At 36.1% G+C, this 18,331-nt stretch overlaps 1 protein-coding gene across 1 annotated transcript in view; it reads right to left on the minus strand.

Moving 5' to 3' along the window:
- Nucleotides 1-18,331, minus strand: part of TOGARAM1 (TOG array regulator of axonemal microtubules 1) — an 80,640-nt gene that overhangs the window by 25,429 nt on the left and 36,880 nt on the right. The window contains 4 exon segments of the mRNA XM_065871679.1: nucleotides 23-176; nucleotides 3,905-4,049; nucleotides 4,535-4,707; nucleotides 6,768-6,866. Coding sequence (XP_065727751.1) covers nucleotides 23-176; nucleotides 3,905-4,049; nucleotides 4,535-4,707; nucleotides 6,768-6,866 — 571 coding nt within the window.

The following is an 18,331-nucleotide window of genomic DNA, read 5'->3' on the forward strand; positions in this document are numbered from 1 at the left end:
AAGTTAAGGATGGTGAACTCACCAATCCTCATCAGCTAAAAGCCTCAGAGCTTCTGTCAGTGCTACTTCTGGTTTGGAAAATGGCCGTAGTTCTGATGAATCCATTATTTCTGGACTATGAGTGACAGAAGGCATCCTTTCTTTATACTGTGGAATGGCTCCAGGAGATGCTTCGTCTAAAACAAAGAAACATACTAAATAAAGCATCGAATAACTCTGATACAAAGGGGTACAAATAATATTCTGACCATAGACTCTATGAATATTTCTTATAGAAACTATTAGTTTAGTCTCTAACAAAATTGTAATACCTGGATACCAAAGCTATTTAAAACTATACTTTTTATATACAAAATTATTAAATTACATTTACTGTAAGTATATAAGTGGTTTTGCAGTCATGAGTCATATAACAAAGTCTAGCTTTAAGAGCTAAAAGTCAGTAAGAAGCATATGATCCCATTTTGTAAAAACATGTGGATATATACCTGTTTCACTGTATATACCTGTTTCAGGATATATACCTGTTTCATTTCACAGAAATGAAGCTTTGTGACAACTGTATATAAATTACCAATTTTTGCTATTGTTATTGAATTAATGGTATACTAAAAATCCTAAGACCATGTGTAGTAACGTGGTCGATGTTTCTTCCATAATCAAACATTTACTTTCCATTTTCTAGATGTAAGGCATTGCCCTAGATATTGGGGAAACAAATCATCTGAGTGCTCAGGGTAATACCTCGAGGGCACTGCATAATGTAAGACACATGCAGTGAAGGTGTTAGAACGGAATAGACCAGAAAGATAAAATAGAATGTGTAATGGTTTTTGTAAATGGATAAAGGTTAGTTATTTTTTCATGTTAAGAGATAATTTTAAAAAGGTAATATTAAGCACTAGAAAACGACTATAATAAAAAGTATTTATCAACCATGCTGTTCTTAAGAAAATGTTAGATGAAACACATGAGATACACAAATATAAGAAATTACACTTGATGCTGTATATTAATTACATATTCAGATGCAATTAAAATCCAAAGACAACAAGATATTAATGATATTAGTTAACACTTATTAAATACTTTGTGTTAGATGTTGTGATAAAGACTTTACAAACTTTACTACATTTAATTCTCTCAACAAAGGTGATGGATATTCTCATTATCTCTAATTTGCAACCGAGAGAAAATAACTGAGTTTTACAGAGGCTAAGAAATGTATTCAAGGTCTCAATGCTAATGAGTGGCAAAGGCAGGATTTTCATCTAGGTCTACTATCACCCTAGATTTTATACAAAGAGGTCTAAGACAGAATCCCTGCTTTCCAAACTTTATCACATACCCGATGAGAAGAGACATGCAAAAAGATGCATATGGTATTCTGGATTACTGTAGTGATAAACTTGTACCAGTTTTTGTTAGAGTAAATCACATATGAAGAAAATTATATGACAATTAATGAATATGATAAATAGACATCATTATTTTTTTTGATGATTCAGATGCACCCTCATTAGGTTTCATATGTAAGACTGACATGTATTAAAAAAAAACAACACAAAACTCAACTTTGGAATTTTACAATCCAGAAAGAATAGCAAATACAAAATAGCACTACTAACTGTCATTTATTGACATCTTGCCTGCATCGTGCTAAATGCTTCACATGTTTACATTATCCCATTTGATTCATTCAATAACCCTATGCGATGGTTACTATTATTCCTACATTACAGGTGAAGAAACTGTTGCTAAAGTTTTAAGGATTCCCTCTCTATATCTACTCCACCTCCATTCTCATGAGAGAATAATTCATTAGGAAGAGATGCAGATAAACACCAAGTTATCAACCTTGGGGTTATACCACTATTGCTACTGTTTTTACCTGAAAAAAGTGAAAAAACAAAACAAAACAAATACTACTCTGGAAAAGGAGGTGTACAGAGTATCAATCTAAAGCAGTGCTGCCCCAACTAAGGGTTTTTTGTTTAAACGTCCCCTCCTGAAGCCTGCTACTTTTACAAAATACAATAAAAGTGTTGTGGCAAGTCTCTAAAAGGTTACTCTCACTGTTTGTAGTTATCTTGTAAGCATATTCTTCTGTTCAAAATATAAGCATGATTTCAAGGAAGCAATCTCCTTATACTGCTTAGAAATAAAATCTGCAAAGCCTATATTATAGGCGAGAAAAATCACAAAATTAGTTGATGTCTCTAGCAAGAATGAATATGAAACAATTTATGATTTGCTACTCTTTGTATTATTTGCTACTATTTGTACTTCTATTCCTACTGTTAACTACTGACTTAGGTAAGAAGTTTTGTGGGTTTTTCTCCCCCTAGATTCTATGACAGTAATAATCAGTGAAACTATTTAAGTATGCTGAAAATAGGCTTAAATGTCACAAATGCCTAGACTTAACTGGTACTCAGGGCCATGTTTAACCAGTAATTTTACAGGCCAACACCTCTCATCAGGCATACTCTCAATAATTACTAACTTTGAGGATACAGAATTTTTAAAACGTTTTCTACACTTCCTGCATTATTAAAAGAAATACAAGCTAGAAAGAATTGCAAACATTCATCTAGTTCAATTCTCTTTTATATTTATCTTTGGGAGAGATTAAGTATGTTGTCTAAGATCACATTTATAAATTTACGTTTTCTATACTTCTTGGGTTTTTTGTTCACACCTAGACTTCAGACCCAACATCAATTTAAGAATGTTTGTTATAGTTTATACAGTTTATTCCTTAGGAAAAAAAATAATAACAAAAATAATAAGCAGTAATTTTTTTTTTTTTTTTTTTGCGGTACACAGGCCTCTCACTGCTGTGGCCTCTCCTGTTGCGGAGCACAGGCTCCGGACGCACAGGCTCAGCGCCCATGCCCCACGGGCCCAGCCACTCCGCGGCATGTGGGATCTTCCTGGACCGGGGCACGAACCCGTGTCCCCTGCATTGGCAGGCGGACTCTCGACCACTGTGCCACCAGGGAAGCCCATAAGCAGTAATTTTTAATGTTTATTATAGTTCACACAATTTTTCATTTCAATTTCTGATTTTCCTAGTTGCTGCTATACCTAAGACCTATTCAATATTTTTAAAAATAACACAGGAAACATGGAGCTTAATCTTGACCAGGTATAGAACCTATTAAGTACTCAATGACTAGCTAAATAAATGATAAATGCAATGATTTTTTTATCATGATCTAATAAACCAGCTTCACAATCTCAGTTACCTTAGCTATAAAATGGAATACTACCCTCAGTGAAACAAGAATATTTTGCAGGGAACAAAGACGAGATCTTTGAGATAATCTGGACCTTTCAGATAGTTTAGATATTTTACATGGCCAGAAAATAGAGGCCTTTTTTCAGGTCACAAAGCTAATTAAAAGGCAGAACTAATATTAAAGAAGCCAGGTCTGTCTACTGACTCCTACTGGTTTAGTGTTTTTTCCATCACAAAATGCATTGAACCACATGTGGTCTCTTCAACTTAAATAAGCATTTGTGACATTACTCCCTATATTTAAACATATCTTACCTGAATCTGAAAACACTAAAGATGGTGACCTTTTTAAACTGGCCTCTTTTTTTCAATGGAGGGCTGAAGGCAATGTTTTCTAAAGGAGAACTTTCATTTTTTTCATATTCCCACCTCATCCCCCAAAATATTTAAGTCTAGAAGGGAGAAAAACAATCAATTAGCTTCCTTTTTATAAGAAACAGTATTACAATAGTTAGAAGTAACTGGGTCTTTCAAATTTCAGTGTTGTATTTCAACATAGTCCACTATTAGCCATATATCAACCTCAGTTAAACTATAGTACATTAGTTTTAGAATATTACGAGTTAAATAAGACCACAGCAAATGTTAAATTCCACTTACTTTCAGATGCCATTTTCTCAGTTCCTGTATGTTTCATTCGTTCCCAAGGATTCTTCTCACAATCTTTAATGTCAAAAAGTTCTTTTTCCTCTTTTCTCTTTTGTCTCATCTTGTCATAAGTAGATTTTGAAATAGAAACTTTAATCTGCAGGAAAAAGTTGAAATATCTGAAATCATTCAGGGAGTCTGACATTTAAAATAACTATCTTCATCTTAGACAACTGTAAGCTATACAAAATAAACTATACATTTCTTAGTCCTTATTTCAGTAATTCTAAAACTAAATAGAATTACCTAGTGCTAATCTCCAAATAAATTTGTGCCTGAAGATACTAGTTTGTTACTCCCTGAGGATATCCTTGGAAATTGTTGAATATATATATACACATACATATATGTATATAAAGTACATGTAGAGCATAAAGTACACTAGATACTTTACGCCAGAATGACAGCATGTTTGGTGGGAAAGGAGAATAACCTATCATTTAAATGATTAAAGTTCAGGAATTTCAATTACACTGAGATTTAAAAAAATTTAATCAAAACACTTTCACTACCCCAAATCTGATATACACAAAACAATGATGCATCATTGAATTTATCCTAATAATTAGTAAATAACCTTACATCTTTTTCATTCTCAACATCAACACATGATGGAATACTCTGCTGGACTGCTCTTCCATAAATCCCTGATGGTGGTTCAGTACTTTTAACTGAAAACGTATCCCCATTTTCCACAGAAGATATCACTGATTGGCTGCAGGTTGCTGGTGCTGGGACTGGACTTCCAAATACCCCTGAAAGCAACCAACCATCAAACTGTCATTAAGTATTTATGTGATGTTACGCTGGACAGCAAAGTTTTAAGACAAGGCTCTTGTCTTCAAGAAGTATACGATATAGTTAATAAGAAAAACATGTTAAATAATCACAAAATATAAAAACACTCTAACAGGATGATAATATGAGGTACCACAAGACATTTCATGATAATATCAAATGAGAACACCATATTGTAAGTTCTGAGTTCACAAGAAAGAACGGTTGGGTGAGCTGGGGGTTTAAGATGGTTTCAAAGAGGAAGGATTTGAGCTGGGATTAGAAGACACAAAGAATTTGGATAGACAAGTGAGGAAGGAGGGGAGGACGTCCTATGAGATGGGATGCTCATAAGCAGAGCTGAACAAGTAGAAAGCATGTATGTGGACTGAATAAGTTTGGTTGGGCACAAGGCAAATAGAGGAAAAACAGAAAATAAGTTTACAAGGGTAGGTTAGAGCCTATCTGAGGAGGGACTTTTATTTTTTATTATATATTTCTTTTTAAAATTTATTTATTTAATTTATTTATTTTTGTCTGCGTTGGGTCTTTGTTGCTGCGTGTGGGCTTTCTCTAGTTGCGGCGAGCGGGGGCTACTCTTTTTTTTTTTTTTTAAAGAAGATGTTGGGGGTAGGAGTTTATTAATTTATTTTATTTAGTTTTGCTGTGTTGGGTCTTCGTTTCTGTGCAAGGGCTTTCTCTAGTTGTGGCAAGCGGGGGCCACTCTTCATCGTGGTGTGCGGGCCTCTCACTATTGCGGCCTTTCTTGTTGCAGAGCACAGGCTCCAGACACACAGGCTCAGCAGTTGTGGCTCATGGGCCTAGATGCTCCGTGGCATGTGGGATCCTCCCAGACCAGGGCTTGAACCCATGTCCCCTGCATTAGCAGGCAGATTCTCAACCACTGCGCCACCAGGGAAGCCCGAGCGGGGGCTACTCTTGGTTGCAATGTGTGGGCTTCTCACTGTGGTGGCTTCTTGTGCTGCAGAGCACGGGCTCTAGGTGCGTGGACTTCAGTAGTTGTGGCACATGGGCTCAGTAGTTGTGGCTCGTGGGCTCTAGAGCGCAAGCTCAGTAGTTGTGGTGCATGGGCTTAGTTGCTCTGCAGCATGTGGGATCTTCCCGGACCAGGGCTTGAACCCATGTCCCCTGCGTTGGCAGGTGGATTCTTAACCACTGTGCCACCAGGGAAGCCCTGAGGAGGGTCTTAAATTAACTTAATAAGACTCTATCAAGCAAAGAAGTTAGGAAAGCTTTCTGAGCATTTCATTCTATTTACCAAAAATAAGATGTACACCCTCAATGTCTATCATCATATTCTAGTTTTTCAACTAGAATTGAAATTAAAATTAAACTAAAATTATATTGAAATTTAAATTAAATTTTAACTTAAATTAATTTTAATTTAAAAATAAAATTTAATTAAAAAATTAAAAAGGAATCTAGCTGGGTTGTTAATGAACTTGATGGGGAAATCCTTTCACAATGTATATGGATATCAAATCATCACACTGTACACTTTAAATATCTTACAATTTTATTTGTCAATTATACCTCAATAAAGTTGGGGGAAAAAAAACACTAGCTTTAAAGGATATTTGCAAATATGTTGTTCAAAGGTTTCCTAACTCCCCTAAAATATATAAGAGATATTAATTAAGATTTGTCTAGTCTTTGCATGGGAGACAATACAATTATATTAATTTATATTGATGACAAAGTCGATCAATAAGGACTACTATTTGAATTTAAACTGTGGTAAAATGGTCTAAGCTATCCTAAAAGAGTCTTAGAAGTACCTAAACCCCACCTGTCACATAATACATCTCTGAAAATTACTGACATGAATTTACTGTTGTTTCATTAGAGGATAGAAATGTCATGTTACGTATTCACTTTTAATTCTTTCAATTTAACAATATTTTAAAAAGAAAGTTCTATTCAGCACCTGAATCACACTCTTCTCTATCCTTTATTGATATGCTTTGCTTATATGTGAAGAACATATTCAATTAAAAGCTAAAAAACTTTGAAATACCTTTTCCAACAACTACTACTGAGTCTTCTGATAAGGTATTTGTAGACATAAAGTCGAAACTGGAAATTTGGTGGAAATTTGATGATGACCCTGTAAATCCTAAAGAAACAAAAAAACCCACATTAAAAAATACATATTTATATAGTATTTCAGGATATCATAACATGATCTTTTAAAACTGAAAACCAACTTCATGCAAAGGATTTACAATTTATATATTTACCAATGTTCATTAACTCAATAAATATTTTTTTATTTATTTATTTTTTGTTTTTGCGGTAAGCAGGCCTCTCACTGTTGTGAACTCTCCCGTTGTGGAGCACAGGCTCTGGACGTGCAGGCTCAGAGGCCATGGCTCACAGGCCCAGCCGCTACACAGCATGTGGGATCTTCCTGGACCGGGGCATGAACCTGTGTCCTCTGCATCAGCAGGCGGACTCTCAACCACTGCGCCACCAAGGAAGCCCAACTCAATAAATATTTATAATTAGAATACCTGGTTTGTCCATTGTATATTCTTGCCTCCTTTGTCATAGATTAATTGACTGTAGGTGCATGGGTTACTTCTGAGCTCTCTATTCTGTTCCATTGATCTATATGTCTGTTTTTGTGCAAATACCACGCTGTTTTGATTACTGTAGTGCTGCAGTATTGTTTGAAGTCTCAAAGGGATATGCCTCCAGCTTCATTCTTTTTTCCTCAGGACTGCTTTGGCAATTCTGGGTGTTTTGTGATTCCATATAAATTTTAGTATTATTGTTCTAGTTCTGTGAATAATGCCATGCATATTTTGATAGGGATCACATTAAATCTGTATAGTTTGCTTTGGGTAGTATTAACTTTTAAACATTAACTCTTCCAATCCAAGAGCACAGAATAGCTTTCCATTTCTTAAAATCATCATCAATTTCCTTTATCAATGTTTTGGAGTCTTCGGCATATAGGTTTTTCACTCATTTCATTTCTTCATTTTGCCACACCATGAGGCATGTGGGATCTTAGTTCCCCCCCCAGTGATCGAACTCATGCCCCCTGCATTGGGAGTGTGGAGTCTTAACCACTGAACCACCAGGGAAGTCCAGTATTTTTTTTTTTGACGTGATTTTAAATGGGATTTTTTTTAACCTTCTCTTTCTGATATTTAATTGTTACTGTAAAAAAATATAACAGATTTCTGTATATTAATCTTGTATCCTGCTACCTTGCTGAATTCATCTATTAGTTCTAATAATTTTTGTGTGGAGTCTTTAGGGGTCTCTATATAGAGTATCATGTCATCTGCCAATAGGGACGGTTTTACCACCTCCCTTCCAATTTGGATACCTTTTGTTTCTTTTTCTTGTCTGATTGCTTCCAATACTATGCTCAATAGAAGTGGTGAGAGCAGGTATCCTTGTCTGTTCCTGAATTTAGCGGGAAGGCTTTTAGCTTTTCACCATTGAGTATTATGTTGGCTGTGGGTTTGCTGTAAATGGCTTTTGAGATATGTTCCCTCTATACCCACTTGGGTGAGAGTTTTTACCATGGATGGATGCTGAATTTTATCAAATACTTTTTCTGCATCTATTGAGATGATCATATGGCTTCCTGTTGATGTAGTACTGATATATCACATTGATTGATTTATTATGATGAACCATCCTTGTGACCCTAAAATGAATCCAACTTGATCGTGATGTATGATCCTTTTTACGTATCGCTGGATTCAGTTTGCTAATATTTTGGAAAGTTTTTTTTTTGATTGATTGATTGATTTGGCTGCATTGGGTCTTAGTTGTGGCACACAGGATCTTTGCTGCGGCACATGGGATCTTTCATTGCAGCATGCAGGCTCTAGAGTGTGCAGGCTCAGTAGCTGCGGCGCAAAGGCTCTCTAGTTGTGGCGCATGGGCTCCAGAGTGCGCAGGCTCAGTAGTTGCAGCAAGCAGGCTCTGTTGTGGCTCATGGGCTCTAGAGCGTGTGGGCTCAGTAGCTGCGGCACACGGGCTTAGCTGCCCCGCAGAATGTGGGATCTTAGTTCCCTGACCAGGGATCGAACCCAGGTCCCCTGCATTAGAAGGTGGATTCTTAACCACTGGATCAAAGCAAAAAATATTTGCTAATATTTTGTTGAGGATTTGTACATCTATGTTTATGAAACATATTGATCTGTAATTTTCTTTCTTTTTTCTTTTCTTAATGTCTTTGTCTGGTTTTGGTATCAGGGTGACGGTGGCTTCATAGAATGAATTAGGGAGTGTTCTCTCCTCTTCAATCTTTTGGAATAGTTTGAGAAGGATAGGTGTAAGGTCTTGTATGTTTGGTAGAATTTCCCAGTGAAGCTGTCTGGCCCGAGATTTTTGCTTGCAGAGAGCTTTTTAAATTACAGATTCTATTTCACTTCTAGTGATCAGTCTGTTCAAAATATGTTTCTTCTTGACTAAATTTTGGCAGGCTGTATATTTCTAAAAATTTGCCCAATTTGTTGGCATATAACTCTTCATAGTATTCTCATGAGTTTTTGTATTTCTGTGGTATCAGTTGTTATTTCTCTTTACCTTCTTATGTTTTTTCGGGGTCCTCTCTCTTTTCTTCTTGGTGAGCCTGGCTAGAGGTTTGTCAATTTTGTTTATCTTAAAAACAAACAAACAAAAAAAACCAGCTCTTGGTTTTATTGATCTTTTTTTTTTTTTGATCTCTATTTATTTCCTCTCTGATATTTATTTATTTCCTTCCTTCTGCTGGCTTTGGGTTTTGTTTGTCCTTCTTCTTCTCGTTCTTTTAGGTGGTAGGTTAGGTTGTTTATTTGAGATTTTTCTTGTTTCTTGAGGAATGTCTGTATCGCTATAAACTTCCCTCTTAGAAATGCTTTTGCTACATCCCACAGATTTTGTAAAGTTGTATTTTCATTGTCACTTGTCTTGAGGTATTTTCTGATTTCCTCCTTGGTTTCATCGTTTACCCACTGGTTTTCTACTACCATGTTGCTTAGTATCCATGTGATGGGTTTTTTTCTTATTTTTCTTTCTGTGGCTGATTTCTACAGTTTCATACTATTGTGGTTAGAAAAGATGCTTGAAATAATTTCTATCCTCCTAAATTTGTTGAGGCTTGTTTGGTGACCTAGTATGTCATCTATTGCAGAGAATGTTCCATGGGCACTTGAAAAGAATGTGTATTCTGGGTTTTATCAATGTAGTGTCCTATAGATATCAATTAAGTCCAACTGGTCTATTGCATCACTTAGGATCTCTGTTCCCTTATTGACTTTCTGTCTGGAAATCTGTCCATTGATGTCAGTGGGGTGTTAAAAGTCTCCTAGTATTATTGTATTCCTGTCAGTTTCTCTCTTCATGTCTGTTAGTATTTGTTTTATATAGTGTATTTAGGTGCTCCTATACTGAGTACATATATGTTAATGAGAGTAATATCCTCTTCTTGTATTGATCCTTTTATCATGATATAATGTCCTTCTTTGTCTTTCTTTATGAACTTTGTTTTAAAGTCTATTTTGTCTTTAGAAAATGGATTTGAGGACATGGGGTGGGAGGGCAAACCTGGGGTGAAGTGAGAATAGCATCGACATACATACACTACTGAATGTAAAATAGTTGGCTGGTGGGAAGCAGCAGCATAGCACAGGGAGATCAGCTTGGTGTTATGCGATGATCTAGAGGGGTGGGTTAGGGAGGATGGGAGGGAGGCTCATGAGGGAGGGGATGTGGGGACATGTGTATGCATATGGCTGATTTGCTTTGTTGTGCAACAAAAACTAACACAGTACTGTGAAGCAATTATACTCCAACAAAGATTTATTAAAAAAAAGAAAAAAAAAGTCTATTTTGTCTGATATGAGTATTGCTACTCCCACTTTCTTGTTATTTCCATCTGCATAAAATATCTTTTTCCATCCCCTCACTTTCAATCTGTATGTGTTCTTTGCCCTAACTTGAGTCTCTTGTAGGCAGCATATTGTAGGTTCTTGTGTTTTTATCCAATCTGCCATTGAGTCTTTTTTTTTTTTTTTTTTTTTTTTGCGGTACGCAGGCCTCTCACTGTTGTGGCCTCTCCCGTTGCGGAGCACAGGCTCCGGACGTGCAGGCTCAGCAGCCATGGCTCACAGGCCCAGCTGCTCCGCGGCATGTGGGATCTTCCCGGACTGGCGCATGAATCCGTGTCCCCTGCATCAGCAGGCGGACTCTCAACTACTGCGCCACCAGGGAAGCCCCCATTCAGTGTCTTTTGATCTGAGTATTTAGTTCATTGATATTTAAAGTGATTATTAATAGGTATGTACTTATTGCCATTTTAAACCTTGTTTCCCAGTTGATTCTGTAGTTCTTCTTTGTTCATTTCTTCCTTTTGTTTTTCCTTTTGTGGTTTGATGATTGTGTATTATGTTGGAGTTCCTTTCTTTTTGGTTTTTGTGAATCTATGTATGTTTTTGATTTGTGTGATAAACTTGCTGGGTAGAGTATCCTAGGTTGTAGTTTTTTCCCTTTCAGGACTTTGAATATATCATGCCACCCCCTTGTGGACTGCAAAGTTTCTGCAGAGAAATTAGCTGATAGCCTTATGGAGGTTCCCCTGTAACTGACTCTTTGACTCTTTGTTTTTCTCTTGCTGTCTTTAGAATCCTTTCCTTAACCTTTTCCATGTTAATTATATGTCTTGGTGTGGGTGTTTGGATTCATCTTGTTTGGGACCCTCTGTGTTTCCTGTACCTGGATATCTGTTTCCTTCTCTATGTTTGAGAAGTTCTCAGTCTCTTCAGCAAGTGGTGTTGGAAAAGCTGGACAGCTACATGTAAATTAATGAAATTAGAACACTACCTCACACCATATTCAAAAATAAGCCCATAGGGCTTCCCTGGTGGCGCAGTGGTTGAGAGTTCGCCTGCCGATGCAGGGTACACGGGTTCATGCCCTGGTCCGGGAAGATCCCACATGCTGTGGAGCGGCTAGGCCCGTAAGCCATGGCCACTGAGCCTGCGCATCTAGAGCCTGTGCTCCGCAACGGGAGAGGCCACAACAGTGAGAGGCCCACGTACCGCAAAAAAAAAAAAAAAAAAAAAAAAAAAAGCCCATAAAGACCTAAATGTAAGACATGACACCATAAAACTTCTAGAACAGTACACAGGCAAAACATTCTCAAACATAAATTGTACTAATGTTTTCTTAGATCAGTCTCCCAAGGCAAAAGAAATAAAAGCAAAAATAAACAAATGGGACCTAATCAAACTTAAAAGTTTTTGCATAGCAAAGGAAACCGTAAACAAGATGAAAAGACAACCTAGGGAATCAGAGGAAATATTTGCAATTGATGTGACCAACAAGGGTTAATATCCAAAATATACAAATAGCTCATAAAATTCAGTATCAGAAAAACAAACTCAAAAAATGGGCAGAAGACCTAAACAGACATGTCTCCAAAGTAGACATACAGATGGCCAACGGGCACATGAAAAGATGCTCAACATTGCTAAGTATTAGAGAAATGCAAATCAAAATCACAACGAGGTACCGGTCAAAATGGCTACCATCAAAAAGTCTACAAGTAATAAATACTGGAGAGGAGGTGGAGAAAAGAGAACACTTGTACATTGTTGGTGGGACTGCAAATTGGTGCAACCATGATGGAAAACACTATTACATGATCCAGCAATTCCACTCCTGGGTATATATCCAGAAAAAAATGAAAACACTACTTTGAAAAGATACATGCACCCTAATGTTCACAGCAGCACTATTTACAATAGTCAAGACATGGAAAAAACACAAGTGCCCATCAACAGATGACTGGTTTAAGAAGATGTGATGTATATGTATATATTATATATATATGTATACATACATACATATATACACATACACAATGGAATATTACTCAGCCATAAAAAAGAATGAAATATTGCCATTTGCAGCAACATGGATTGATCTAGAGAATACCATACTAAGTAAGTCAGAAAGAGAAAGACAAATATTATATGCTATCATTATATGTGGAATATAAAAAATAATATAAATGAATCCATATACAAAACAGAAACAGACTCACAGACATAGAAAACAAACTTCTGGTTACCAAATAGAAATGGGAGGGAAGGGAGGAATAAACTAGGAGTATGGGATTAACATACACACACTACTATACATAAAATAGATAAGCAACAAGGATTTACTTTATAGCACAGGGAACTATATTCAATATCTTGTAATAACCTATAATGGAAAATAGTCTGAAAAAATATATATAATTGAATCACTTTGCTATATATGTAAAACTAATACAATATTGTAAATCAACTATATTTCAATTAAAAAAAGAAATCTAGTTCAGACTAGGCACTAGAGAGAAAAGAAACCTTGAAACACTTAAGGAATTTATACATGCCAAGGTTAAGAGTGGGAAAGATGGCACTTCCCTGGTGGTGCAGTGGTTAAGAATCCTCCTGCCAGTGCAGGGGCCATGGGTTTGAGCCCTGGTCCAGGAAGATCCCACATGCCACAGAGCAACTAAGCCTGTGTGCCACAACTACGGAGCCTGTGCTCTAGAGTCTGCGAGCCACAGCTACTGAGCCCACGTGCCACAATTACTGAAGCCCGCATGCCTAGAGCTCATGCTCTGCAACAAGAGAAGCCACTGCAATGAGAAGCCCATGCTCCGCAACGAAGAGTAGTCCCCACTTGCCACAACTAGAGAAAGCCCAAGCGCAACAATGTAGACCTGACACAGCCAAAAAAAAGAGTGGAAAAGATATACAAGAAAATAATCACCACATGATAATCAACCAACAAAAGGATAACTTTGAAGGAAAGCTTCTAACCCCCAGGAACAGATCAAGTCAATTTTACAGCAATCTGTACTTTCCTAGGTTAACTTCTAGCTCAGTTTGTGATTATTTAATTATCCTCTCTCCTACTAGACTGTAAGGTCTATGGGAATAGCACCTATGTCTAGTTTTGATTATCATTCTTTTCCAGAGACCGTTAGTACAGTGCTTGGCACATAGTAGGTGCTCAATAAATGTTAGATGAATGTTGTAAGGCAGAAATAATGGAAAGCAAAATATAATTAATTTAGGGTCAACTGACAGAAACATCAGGTAGCCCCAAAAAGTGTTTGGTGACAAAGAGAAACAAATCTCAGTAAATGGAACTATTTGCTCCACAGTAGTTCACAAACATAAAATCTATACATAAACTATTAAGAGATGATTGATAATTAGACAAATCTCATGAGGAAACACATAAAAAACATATTTAAGTAGCTTAATTTCATTTATAAGAGAGGCTGACATAACACCAATTTTTGGTTGTTTTTATTTTTACCTTAACAAAACAAAGCTTTTTTTTTCAATCATATAATATTCGTTCTTGAAACAGGGGAGAGGTTCTGCTCCATATAATCCTTACTCAAGGACCAGGGTTCATGACCTAGAACATCAGAATCATAGTGGCAGGAGGAAGATGGAAAAAGAGAATCATGAACCTGTTCTAAAGCCCTTCTACCCACATGTCACTTCTGATTACGTTTCATTGGTTAAAGAAACTCATGTGATCATCTAACTGCAAAGGGTCAGAGAAGTGTATTCCTGCTGATTAGCCAAAAGGAGAACTGGAAATAATTAATGAACAGCGATCATAACATCATTTTTAATGTTACTTTTACTTTTTACCCTACAGTTTCTTCTAAGCAAAGAATTACTGAAAGAAATATTGCTCAAATCTAACATATAAAGAAAAAATATGCTCAAAAGATTTTTTGCATATGAACTATCCTTATACAATCTTTTTTTGTTATTTCTGTCCCATTCATTCAAACAGAGAAAGAGAAAATATTAACTCATGGAATCTAGTTTGCTAACACTCCAAGCATCCATCTTAATCACTTTCTCAAATCATTAATTGGGGCTCCAGGTTAATATGCTAGAAAATGGGCAGGTTCAAAGGGACAACCAGCAGAGAAAAGGAAGAAGAGGTGGTTCTGAGAGCTAATCCTAAAAAAGTCTGAAGTTTCTTGTAAAAGGAATCCATTCACATTTGCCACTCATTGCCAATATTTCTTTTGGAAGGTTTTTTTTATTCCTTTTAGCACTGCACTCAATATTTACTTTAACCTGATTATTTGAGGATGCAAGTTTTGTCTGATTGTGCCCAAGGCCACACTATTAGTTTTGGTTGGCTCATCACCACTCCATTCATTTAACATGTGGCATGAACACCATTATATACAAAGCATAATAGGGATATAAAGATGACAGTATCTTAACTTTATCTTATACTACTCCAGACCAGAAACATGGGGAAAGCTTCCTAAAGAAATGGCTTTTAGCCAGTATTCAAAAAACAGACATGATCTGGACACATTAAGATTAGGAAAGGAAAAAAAAAAAAAAGATTAGGAAAGGGCATCAATGAAGACTGTACATACAAACCAAGAAAACTTCTAGTATTAAGAATTCTAGAGCATTTGGCATGAAAAGAAGTATAGTGAGAGGTAATTCAAGAAAGGTAAGCTGAGGCAAGATTATTAAGGGTCTTAAAAATTATGCTACAGAGTAGGAAATTTATTCTGTGAAAACCACTCAAGGTTTTGAGTATGGAAGAGATGATGACTGTACCTTAGAAAGATAATTCTGGAAGAGTATGTAGCCTTAATTAAAAAGAACTGAAAATAAGTGATAAAATGTCTTATCACAAGGCTACTGTAATTATCCAGGGAAGAAGTAATGAAAGCCCAAATTAAACTGAAAAGAATTGGTAAGATTGGTCACTGCCTGAACTTGGAGGATAAGGAGAAGTAGAAAAGATGACTGTAAAGTTTTAAGTTTTAAGTCTCCGTAACTGGGAAAATGGTAATGCTGCTAATAAAAATAGATAAAAAAGGAGGAGGAGCAGGTCCAGAAAGGAAGGTAAGTTTGGTTTTGAACATGTTTATTCTTGTTGGCCAGATAGACCTAGTATATGTTTGGTTTAGAGTTGGAAGTGTGAGTGTGAAGTAATTTTCTGGAATAGAATTAACTATTGATCAAAGATACAAATATTTTTATGAGTCTGTTGTCCAAAACAAAAAAAGCCACTGGCAGTAAATGAACATATTCAGCAATTATTTAAAAACAATTAAATTATATTACCTTTAGGAAGAAAAGTATTTTTACATTTGATTTTTTATATAAGAAATAAAATATGTAAGTAAATATGAAAAAACCCTGTCACTCTCTTTTGTAAAAACAATGGACAAATGATCTCTCCTAAAAAGAACAGATACTATGAATTAAGGATTAAATTTTAAGAAATTTACCAAAAAAACAAAAACAACAACAAAACACAAAAGGTTTCTAATCAAGTTCCCTCTTACTGAATTTGTGTTAGCTCCACAAAAAATATACATGTCTAAAATGCCTGATTACCTGCACATGTATGACTTAAGGTGACCAGAAACAAGAGAAGTTGACCTTACAATAACCAAGATTGCTACACACAAAAAAATGACAGCTCCTTACCTTTACTGGTAGGCCACAATGCTTAAATACAGGTGACTTCTATTTACTCTATTGAAATATTTATACCCTTCAAAATCACTCCCTCTTTGTTTTTTGACCCACCTCCTAGAATAACAAAACTAAAAACAAAAATAAACAAATGGGACCTAATGAAACTTAAAAGCTTTTGCACAGCAAAGAAAACCATACACGAGACGAAAAGACAACCCTCAGAAGGGGAGAAAATATTTGCAAATGAAGCAACTGACAATGGATTAATCTCAAAAAATATACAAAGAGCTCATGCAGCTCAATATCAAAAAAACAATAAATGCTGGAGAACGTGTGGAGAAAAGGGAACCCCTTGCACTGTTGGTGGGAATGTAAATTGATACAGCCACAATGGAGAACAGTATGGAGGTTCCTTAAAAAAGAGCTACCATATGATCCAGCAATCTCACTCCTGGACATATATCTGGAGAAAACTATAACTCGAAAAGACACATGCACCCCAGTGTGCACTGCAGCATTATTTACAATAGCCAGGACATGGAAGCAACCTAAATGTCCATCGACAGATGAATGGATAAAGAAGATGCAGTATATATATACAATGGAATATACTCAGCCATAAAAAAGGAACGAAATTGAGTTATCTGCAGTGAGGTGGATGGGCCTAGAGTCTGTCATACAGAGTGAAGTAAGTCAGAAAGAGAAAAACAAATACCATATATTAATGCATATATGTGGAATCTAAAAAACGGTACAGATTAACCTATTTGCAAGGCAGGAATAGACACGCAGATGTACAGAATGGACGTGTGGACATGGGGGAGGAAGGAAGGGGTGGTGGGATGAATTGGGAGATTGGGATCAACATATATACACTACCATGTGTAAAACAGATAGCTAGTGGGAACCTGCTGTATAGCACAGGGAGCTCAGCTTGGTGCTCTGTGGTGACCTAGATGGGTGGGAGGGAGGTCCAAGAGGAAGGGGATATATGTATACATACAGCTGATTCACTTCATTGTACAGCAGAAACTAACACAACATTGTAAAGCAACTATACCCCAATAGTAAAAAACAACAACAACAAAACAAAATCACTTCCTCTCTACCCTGAGGAAAAAAATTTAAATGCAGCTGAAATAGGATCTCTGAAAAAAACAGAGCAGTCATAGAAGTGCTGCTTGCTACTAAGTTTAAAAAAAAAAAAAAGAATGTAAATTATTAACAATGGTTAGTGATAACAAGGAAGCTTCCCAGGTTCTACCACAGGGAAATTATATTCCTGTTTCCACAGTTTTACTCCATAGTTACAACCTAAGTAGGCACCTGGGAGTCTTTTGTTCACATGATTTCTCCGTCGTATTTTAATGGTAAAATGTTTGTATGTGTGTGTATGCGTGTGTGTATCCTGGGGTTAAAGGTCAGCAGGGAAACCCTAGTTTTCACCTCTTGGGTAACAGCTTCCCTGCATTGGCTCCTCAGACAAAACCATAAATTAATATGTGAACCTATGTGTTCTCCTATTTGGCAAGATTATTCAAACAACAACACAGCAGCAGAAGGGTAAGAGGAAAAATATCAAAACTGAGACCTCAGTTAGTTTTTCTTTATTGGCATGCTTACAGAGAGACACTGAATCTGAAAAATGAACTTACGAAATTTACTAACCTTTTGTATGCTTATAATGTCTTGGCTGTTCCTTATTTTGTATTTTTAGAATACTAGGTGAAATGTCATGTGACCTATCATCTTCAAGATCACCACATCCAAACCCATAGTTCACACGTTGACCAATTATGCTTACATTGGATGTTGTAATCCCTATAAAATAAATAAAATACATAAAAATATTTATTTGAATGATTTAATACCATAGGTACATATCTCTCCTCTAAATCTATCTTGGCTTCTAAACCTTTAAAAAGGTTCAATAACATAATATTAAAAATTATAACATTACAGTAATTTTTAAAAGTTTTATCTTATTTAAAATTTTTATAATACTTTTACCTTACTAGCAGATCAGAACATTTATTATAAGCTATACTATCACATTTTACAAAAGAGGCTTTAAAATTACAATGAAATA

The sequence above is a fragment of the Phocoena phocoena genome, chromosome 2 (genome assembly GCF_963924675.1).
Source record: "Phocoena phocoena chromosome 2, mPhoPho1.1, whole genome shotgun sequence".
NCBI classification, from domain to species: domain Eukaryota; kingdom Metazoa; phylum Chordata; class Mammalia; order Artiodactyla; family Phocoenidae; genus Phocoena; species Phocoena phocoena.